This window comes from Montipora capricornis, chromosome 2 (genome assembly GCF_036669925.1).
Source record: "Montipora capricornis isolate CH-2021 chromosome 2, ASM3666992v2, whole genome shotgun sequence".
Classification (NCBI taxonomy): Eukaryota; Metazoa; Cnidaria; class Anthozoa; order Scleractinia; family Acroporidae; genus Montipora; species Montipora capricornis.
This window is the reverse complement of record NC_090884.1, coordinates 46,434,460-46,444,459: the sequence shown is the minus strand read 5'-3', so window position 1 is coordinate 46,444,459 and position 10,000 is coordinate 46,434,460. Positions and strand designations below refer to the sequence as shown.

The following is a 10,000-nucleotide window of genomic DNA, read 5'->3' as shown; positions in this document are numbered from 1 at the left end:
TAATAAAGAAGAAAGTACTCAAAATGACAAGGATAAACAAGATAAAACAATAACAGCTGAGACAGCTGGTCAATTCGTGTAAGGGATCTCTTTATGTATCAACTCTAATTACTAGTTTTGTAAACAGTGTACATAGCAAGCATTTCTGTACCAGCGAAGATTTTCCACATTGAGGTCGCACAAAAGTTGGGGCAGAAACAAAGTTTGGAGGACTAAGTTTGCCCCAACTTTCGCACAGTCGGAATGTGGAAAATCCTAGCTAGTACGGGAACGCTTGCTATGCTGGGTACAACATTATTATTAGGATGCACAACTTACCTGTATCTTCCATCTTGAACTTGGACATAATTTTCCTTGCAATCTCTTCCTAGGCTAGTCACCTGAAACTTGCCCTTAAATACAAGCTCAATTTTTCCTTTTGGTACACCAATAATCCACACACACTTGTTGTGACTCCCTGGTTTTGCTGGAAGTGATCCAGCAAATGTGTGATTGCTGTTTGTTTTTGACAAGATATCTCCACAAGAAGCTGCAAGTATAAGAAATTACTGGTATTATTACTGGGTATTTCATGACTCACATATTTCTTTTGCTATTCAAAAACCTTTCTTCTTCTGGGAAGACTCTAATATACCGCCATGCAGCATGACTATTCCAGGGGTGGGGGGAAGGGGGTGGGGGTAGGGGGTGAAGGGTACCATAACTGAAACAACCCAAACCTTTACAAAAAGGCAGTTGCTATTCGTACGGGACCCGTACACCGACCTATATTTGCTATTCATATGAGAGTCTTCTTAGAATGATTATGAACGACATAGCCACGCAGTTATTGAAAGCTAACCGTTGTAAAATGGGTGCTTAGGCTTAAATATTGTTTGTGAGCGCTATTTGAAATGGGTGCTTAGACTTAAATGCGAGAAATCACAAGGCAGGTCAGGTGGCCAGTGACATCGAACAAAGGAGGTGTTTCGTGAAATTAAACAATCATCAATGCCGTTGTTTGATAGCTGAACTGTGTATAAAAAAAAATCAAGACGAGGTAAGACTTTCCGAACGTTATTGAAGCTGTAGTAATCATTCTAAGAAGAAAAAATATAGGTCGATGTACGGGTGCCGTACCAATAGCCACCGTTACAAAAATGCTAACCTAGCCTACTCATTATCTAAAGCATAGTGTTTAGGCCTAAGGTTTGCATTTTTGTGACAGTATGGGTTGTTTGAACTATATTACTCTTCACCCCCAACCCCTCATCCCCTACCCTGTTTCCCTTACCCTGTGCTCCCCCCCCCCCTTCCCACAGAATAGAGGTGAATAATAAGGGGCAGGGTAGGGGGTGAAGGGTACCATAGCTGAAACCCAAACCTTCAAAAAAATGCTTACCTTAGGCCTAAACATTATCCCAAGCACCAACCCCCCCCCCCCCCCAAGAATAGTCATGTGTAAAAATATTATGCATAAAGACAAAAACGGGATGAGTGAGAGATAAATGACTGAACACACCATTCAATTTTCTTCCTTAACCCTTTAAAATTAATTAAATCCCACTACCCACTTACAGATTTTACTCTAACTCCAGATCATTTTACTTGTCAAATTATGGGGGGCCCCCTCGAGCCTTACAGGTTAAGTACATCTGTTAAAATAAAATTTGAATGTAATGACAAACTTACCTTCAGACTCTTCAACAGCTAAACTTAATTTAGTGTCCATTCCAGTTCCTGAAGAGAACTTTATGATGATGCATGGTCGAGACGAAACCCAAAGAATACTTTGATACTCCTTTGGCTGCATCCTAAAACAAATCTTCTCAACTAAAAAACGTTCCCTATCGCTGCACCCATTAAAAATTTCCAGCATTCCTTTGCTGCAGTCATCTTTAATCTCAGATCCAAAATCGAGGTGGTTTCCTCGCACAACTATTGATTTTCCTTTTGGACTTTCAATTCTCCACTTGCAACGCACATCCGCTGAAGACATACCTGGATACCCAGGTGAAGAGATAGACATTGTCTTGTTTAGGATGATATGATCTGGACCACATGCTAATCCTAAAGGTGTTTAAATGAGACAAAAAGTTAGTGGCAACAATAACAACAATTATTATTATTATTGTAAGAAGGCTTTTAGCAGTACTCCTAAAAAGCCTCCAGGGCCCGGTTCCTCAAAAGCCGATTAACTTAATCCAGGATTAGCGTAAACTTTTGTTTCACGTTTTCAACTTTTTGGTGAAAGTGTCTTTTGCTTATTTTTGTTTTTCAAGATTGACGTCTTCTCAAGTAAAGTTCTGCCAAAAATCTGCGTTGGACAGCATTTGGGAGTAGAGAAATAAACTGCTTGGTTAATTTTTAATCTAAGATTAGCGTTAATCGGCTTTCGAGGAACCGGGGGGCCCAGGTGAAAAAAAAGTGTTTCAGTAGCAGAAAGTGATGCAAAACACCCCCCTCAACGTGAACTCACTAGCCCCTCTCCCAAACTTTTCAAGCTGGTCACCTTTTCCCAGGATTTTCCATTTGGATAACCCTACAAAATGTGCTCACAAGACAACAAATGATTGGTCAATTATCCTACTAAATCTCCATAACAAAAAATACAGATTTACTAAGGGGGACTGGGTAGAGGCCCAAGATCAAGACGGCATTTTCACGGCAGGTTACGGCCGGTTTAGGTAATTCAGGGATCATTGCGTGCGGCCAGTTACAGACAGTTTAGGAGTCAATGGGTTTTAAATTAATTAATTTAATTAATTTCATAATTAATTGCGATATTATTGCAGATAATACGTTAAACACTCAATAACTTACTGCTTTCTCCATAAACTGAGACCACTAAAGATAACAGGAGGAAACACACTGGAAGACAAAAAATGGAAGTAAAGGAGATAAAAAGTCCACCATGATTTGCAAATGATTCAAAACCTGAGTGTTTTTATCAACAATGATCTGGGAATACTCAGGAAATTAACCAAAGACCTTCAAACAGAAGTACAGTCATGTATAGTACTCATAGATTACTTTCTGGTCTCACTATAAGTTCAGATAGTTCAGACGGAGATACCATTTTTGATAGGAGATTCAAGAAAAGCTGAAGTTCCATTAAACTAGTCCAGTGCTATACTGCTTGGCATGAATTAATTCAAATTGTCAGAATGTAGGCTGTGAATCCTGAGGTATTCGGAAATTCGTCTGCATACACAGGCTGGTCAGAATGTGGCCATAATATTCTCACAATAATAATAAAATATTTTATGCTTCTGTACATACATATATACATAACTTTATTTTCATTCAGATTTCAGAGCAGCATAAAACAATTCTAATTCACTAAATGCGATAAGATAAAACAATCAACAATAATATTTTGAATGACACAAGGCCCTACTATGGGTTATCAATCCTGACATGCATCTTCGAAAATATTAAGACTGTCTTTTATGGCTCTTTAACTTGAAAGCAGCAAAAAACAATAATCACTGGTAGTTTGAACAAATTAACTGAAATTTTGCTCAATTTGCATTGCTGCATGCATGATTGCAGTTCCAGTCTTTCTGGAATTTTAAACCTATTAACAGAAAAAGAAACTTTTTTTTTTAATTTTTCACTGGCAAACTAATTCAAGATCTACTATTTGTCATAGCCTTTGTATTAATTCTCCATTCACCCGCGTAGAAATACTGGAAAATTAACAACCGCTTATTCACATAAATATGTACTCGTAAATGTTATGTGCTGGAACTGAATTCAGTAATGTCAACGAAAAATGATCAAGAATATAAGCAAAAAGTTGCGACATATTCAACAGAGATGTGTTGCAACTGTAACATACAAGATAAGAGGAATGTAGTAAAATCCAAGGAACTCAAACATTGTTGACGTTGTCTAGTTAGTGGTCGTTATCATGCACTTCTGTGCTCGCTGAATCTTTCAGCTAAGAAAGATTAAAATCCTTTTTATTTACCAAACGTCGCTTATAGTGGACATGAGATAAAGTTTCAAATGGTCCATAAGTGAGCGATGGTATTTGCATTTTGTAAACCACTAAATATTAGCTGTACAAGCATAGAAAACCTGACGATTTCGCAACGCAATATACGACTGTTGATTACAAAACTCTATTCAAGATCATATCAGGCGAGATGCAAAATAATGAGCAACACTTCAAGCATAAAAAACACTAAAAAGTTAAGAACAACCAACTCCAGACAAGGTTTTGAAGGTTTTGGAGGAGAATTTGAAATCATAGTAAATAATGACTGGGTGCAAATTCCACAAAATGTGTGTTTGTAAAACTTGTCGTTGGCAACGAAGAAAATTGTACACCAGACAAGGGTTGGACGAAAAATTAAATGCCGAAGATTTAGGCGTTAGTAATCAAATTAACACCCTGACCTGAAAGATAATCTTTCTACGAAAAGCACAAAAACAAGCTTTGGCTTACCAAAACAACGCATCGCACAATAGTATGCACGTACGTGCCTAGCCAAAAATTGGCAAAATGTCCAACTTTGTTTGATCTCTTCCTTTAACTTTCTGAAGAAACTATCGCCTGTTACCCGCAACAAGATCTGTAGATGACTTATCTTTCTTCAGCTAATGAGCCACCACGGAGCTCCAGGCACAGATTTACAAAACAATGTTGTGACCGCCATAGCAGACTACAACTAATTATCGTGACTGCGGCGACAGTGACTGCAGCATGTGTTCAATGAACCCATGTACGCATGCTTCTGGTAGATGTCGGAAGAACTCGCCTGCGCCTGTCAACACGTGTCTCTTTTACTTGCCAATTCAGGTTTAATTCCCGGCTTTTCTGCTATATGAATAGACTTCTCAGTCAAATTGTCGTGATGCAATTTTTGCGTTCAGAAAAACAGTAAGATAATGCAATTTTACAGTCCTATGCTCATCGTCAAGTTCCGGTTTCCTGTACGCTTCCGGTTACATTTTTTTTAAAGCACGCAGTACTTGCGACTATGCGCTAGTAGTAAAACCAACATATTTATGGAGGCACAGTTTTCGGTAATTATAGCTAAGAGAGGTCAAAAGAGACGGCCCTGGTTTTGCAATCTTAATATGTTCTCTTGGTGTTCACGAAAGAACATGCAAATGTTGCGTGATAGGGGTGAGTGAAGTTCATTCAATTGATATTTTGCCCGCTAATATAGTCCAGACGATCTCTGACATTTTCAACTTGTCAGATTGATCATCACGTCTTTCAAGAAAACTGCTCATGGATTCTGACCGCTGAGGTAGCTTGTTCAAGGCTCCCAGTCAGTCGAGACGAGCAAGAAAAGCAAACAAACAAACAAAAAACGCTTTCCACCCTATTCGCTCATTTTCCCGCGCTTGCCTTTCCTACAAGCACTACCCTCACCTATCCAAGGGGGGCATTTGCAATTGGCAGACTGACGCACCTTCAAGTTGAAAACCGAGGAATGAAGCTTTTTGGAAGTTATGTTAGCCAGGTGAGCTTCTTTTCTAGAAGTGCCCGAGTGTCTTGATTAATTCCAGTCATGCGTAACTCACGTGACAATTTCAGTATATTGCAATAAACAAGTTCGTAACAGCTGAAACAGCAATTCACCTACGATCGATCGAACGATCAGCCCAAAAGGATCGACCGAATCAGCGAGCAGCAGTTTCAATATTTCCATGCACCATTTTCCAGCTGCACAAAGCAGGCTTTTTTTTTAGGAACGTCAGGTACAACAAGAGCTTTATCCGTGAAAAAGTAACTTAATTAAGTGTAAGCTACATTCGAATTTCTTTAAACCGGAGTAGCATCAAACTAAGTTCTATGTCTGATGTCTTAAGCTGACACAAGCAGTATAATTAACTAAGGATGGACACGGAAAATATATCTTCTGTAAAAATTGTTCTCAAACTTTCACCTGTTTCAAGAAGAGGAACTGAAAGCGATCTGCGGATTGCCCTTTCGGATTGTTATTGCACGTGCCCAACATATGACAACTTGTTCATGAACGAGCAGCTTTTTCTTCAATGCCAAGAAACACACATGTACTAAATGCCCATTCTCATGGAGGTGGGGGACCCCGGGTAGGTGAGGTACCCCGCCTCGGTGGGGTAACCAATCTCTCCGGGGCCGTAGCCAGAAAAAAGTTATGACTGAGGCAATGTCCATCGTTAAATATTCTCGGTAGATATTTTGGGTGTTTATGACGAGTACATTTTGAAGACAACACTGGAATTACGCTTTATTTTAACGAATCACGAAAAAATGACCGAGGCAAGTGCCTCGGTTTGCCTCATACTGGCTACCGCCCTGCTCTCCATTCGATCTCTCTTTTTTTCTTGATCGTGTTCACATGAGAGGTGGGGTACCTCACCGACTTACCCGGTCAGCCAGGCCGGGTAACCCGCTTAGGTCGGGTGAGTTTTCTCCATGTGAATGCTTAAGGTGGGGTACCCCGCCTGACTGGGGTGATGCAAATTCAGCATTTATCTTTAGTTTGAATATTTGGAACCCAGAATGAAGAATGATTGAAGTATAAAGATATCTTCTTGATTCCCACATTTTCACGCTATACTTCATTCCGTTGTTACTATTTTTCACATTAGCATTTTCTATTTATTTGAAGACTAAAGTATATAAAGGATTAACTGACCACAAGTGAGGTACCTGTTGTGGTCGAGGGGCAACCGTTGGAGAATGTCAAAGAGTTTTCATATCTCGGGAGTGTTGTAGACACACTTGGAGGTACGGACAAGGATGCACTTACAAGGATTGGAAAGGCTAGAGCAGTGTTTATCATGTTGAAGAAGGTATATGGGCATCGAAAGACGGCTATCCGTGAGAACCAAACTTCGCATATTTAGATCAAATGTGAAGACTGTTCTGCTCTACGGGTCAGAAACCTGGAGAACAACGAAGAGGATACAAAGTAGAGTAGAGAGTTTTGTTAATAGCTGTCTCAGAAGTATTCTTGGGTTTTGTGGAAGGATAAGGTAACCAACCAGCAGCTGTGAGAATGGACGGAAGAAGAGCTAAGTGCGCTACAAGTAAGAAGGAGGAAGTGGGGCTGGATAGGCCACACTCTACGGAAGCCAGCGAGTACCACCACGCGGAATGCTCTCTCATGAAATCCCCAGGGAAGAGGAAACGAGGGCGCCCTAGAAACAGCTGGAGGAGAGATTTGGAGTGTGAGGTGAAGGGCATTGGGCTGAGCTGGACAGAACTTGGTACTGAGGACGGCCCAGCTAGAACCGGGTGCGGTGGAGGAAACTCATCGATGGCCTATGTTCCGCAGGGGGCGAAGGGCCTAAGTAAGTAAGTAAGATTTTATATTTATCATAAATTCAGCTTCCACGTGCACCGCCTTGTATTCTGACTAACTGAGGACGACTGAAGTTTCTGTCGAAACATGTTTTATAAACTCAAAGGTTTGGTCGTTTTCTTAAATTCAGCCCAAACTGAGTCATATGATAATGTATTACAGCATCAAGGAAGGCAACCATGGGCCAGCGCTTGACCAACGCTGGAACAACACCAGGAGCCTACAACTCCAATACTAGGTCTATGTAAGCGCATTGGAAGATATTTTTTATTACACGAGTTCTTAACCCTTTGGCTACTAGAGATTTGGCCGAAAAACACGTTTTAAAGCTAGTTGAGGGGTTTTTTGGTCACTGTCGTGCTGTTTAAGAGCTAAGTCTCCCTACAGACCCGTTTCCAGGTTGTACACTCCGCGGCCTTTTCAGCTAGGTGCAAAATAAGCGCTTGTAAAGTTCGGGCATGCGCAGAAAGCAAAGTTTCGACTTTCACTTTTCGCTTTCTCTCCTTCCCCCTCTTTTTGCTTTCCTTGTTTCATTTTTTTTTCAACTTACTGGGCATTTGGTAGGCTTTATTTTGTTGGGAAGAGTTTCTGAGAAACCTGTCATCATCTTAGAATTAGGTGCTCAGAAAGGTAGGTGGGTAATGGAGCAAGCTTTTCATAGAGATTTTCAGGTCAGTGTTACATGGTTTTTTTGGCCGTTTCTCCAGTTTCCTTGACTGAATTGTGCTCATTCTGGTATAGTTTGAAAGATCTCTTCTCCCTGCACAAGTTAGTGGACAAAGCTGTTCCCGACCGTTAAAAGTGATGACGTCACAAAGGGTAGATGGGACCGTGGATAAACCTGGACGTATTTTGCCAGATAGTAATCAAAGGGTTAAAAGTAAGATTTGGTATGCACGAGAGACCATTCTTATTCCCATGGATAATAACTGTTGTGCAAGACTTGTCATGAAAAGCTGGAAATGTCAGGTTAGCATCACGTTTACGTGAAAGTGAACTCGTGACCATGATTTTCCCGCCTTTTTCTACGTTTGCCGGCTACCGCTATTCACCCTTGTCACACGGCGGCCATATTGTCCCGGGAGACCAAAAAAGCTTTGTTTTACCACGCCAAGCCTCGCAGTGGAAACCATGGGGGTGAGGTTTTGCCGCCGTGTGACAAGGGCGAATACCGCTTGCCGTTTCTATGTGAAAGTAAGTATTTTCGCGTTCCCCGTATACGTGAAATTTTCTTCTACACAAGAAGTTTTTTTGCGGAAATAAAGTACCCCAAAACCATTTCCCGGGATGCCAAAGGAGGAAAAATTAGCTTTCACGGTTATAGATGGTTTATAACTGACTCCTTGCCGCAATTTTCTTCATGAACTCACGTTGACTCTCTGTTGACCGACAAAACAGCTTCAAACTCTCAAATTTTTACGGGTAGGGATTTTCATTTTATCAGTAGTAGCGTCTTTTTCTACCGTGAACAGCGTTTAAATGGAAAATACTCGAGTGGGCGTGGGTCACACGAAGCTAAAGTCACAACCTTTTCTCTATTGTATGTGAAACGTGAAACGACAAGCCGATGTTTGCCGTATCATCGCACGTAAACGTGATACTAATCTCTCTAATAACTCGGTCTCTAAAAATGGCGTTGCACAACGGCATGTCTATTCCGGGAGTGGTGGGTAGGGGGTGAGGGTTAGGGTGTGGAGGTAGGGGGTTGAAGGGTACCATAACTAAAACAACCCAAACTTTTATAAAAATGCTAACCTTAGGCGTAAACACTATTCTTTATCATTTTACTTCTAAGATTGGCATTTTTGTAAAGGTTGGGTTGTTTCAGCTATGGTACCCTTAACCCTCTACCCCCCCCCCCCCCCCCCACACACACACACACACACACACACACACACACCCTACTCCTCACCCCCTACTCCTGGAATAGACATGTCGTTGGACAAACACAGATTGCGTACCTGAATTCCACGACAAATTAAACTCTATATACCCCATGATTTCCTTTATTATGGAAAAAGAGAGCAATGAACAGATCTCCTTTCTAGATACCCTAGTCTCTAGGAAGTATGGTTTCATCGTCATTGACCTGTTTCGTAAACTAACGCACACAGACAGATATTTGGACTTTAAGTCCCATCATGAGAAGAAACACAAAATACGTACTGTGTCTACCCTCCTAAACCGTGCTTGTAATCTACCGAATACTCTGGAAGGGAATGGAAATCGTCTGAAGTTAATCATTTCACTAACGCCCTTCTTGCCAACGGCTATCTACCTGCCGTCATCTCTAACGTATTAAAAAAGACAAAACCTTCGCCGGAACTTATTCCTTCACCGCAAGAATTGGTAGCCTTGTTTTTCAATCTGACTGGAAATAAATCCACCGCCTTGACCTGCCTTTCTTATGTTCGTGGTGTCACAGAACCCCTCACGCGTCTTCTTCGAAAGAATGGAATTAACTTTGTTACTAGACCTCACAAGACTTAACAACAAGAATTCCCAAGTTTAGGCCTCCTATTGAACTTCAAACCAATGTGGTGTATAAAATCCCTTGCGCCGATTGCTCCTGCATGGAAATACATTGGTGAGAATGGAAGGTGTTTTGTGAACGAGGAAAAAGGAACACATTCGAAATGTAAAACTATGTAAAACTGGCTGTAATATTGCAGCCCACGCTTGGCGTAACAATCACTCTATTGATTTCA

General features: G+C 41.0%; 1 protein-coding gene across 1 annotated transcript in view; it reads right to left on the bottom strand.

Moving 5' to 3' along the window:
• Positions 1-4,817, bottom strand: part of LOC138038051 (bone morphogenetic protein 1-like) — a 7,086-nt gene extending 2,269 nt beyond the window's left edge. Inside the window, exons 1-4 of the mRNA XM_068883871.1 lie at positions 4,436-4,817; positions 2,803-2,850; positions 1,672-2,049; positions 319-529 (exon numbers count right to left, since the gene is read on the bottom strand). Of these exons, the coding sequence (XP_068739972.1) occupies positions 319-529; positions 1,672-2,049; positions 2,803-2,850; positions 4,436-4,448 (650 nt within the window). The 5' untranslated portion in view covers positions 4,449-4,817. The remainder of the gene's footprint in view (positions 1-318; positions 530-1,671; positions 2,050-2,802; positions 2,851-4,435) is intronic.
• Positions 4,818-10,000: the final 5,183 nt, after the last annotated feature.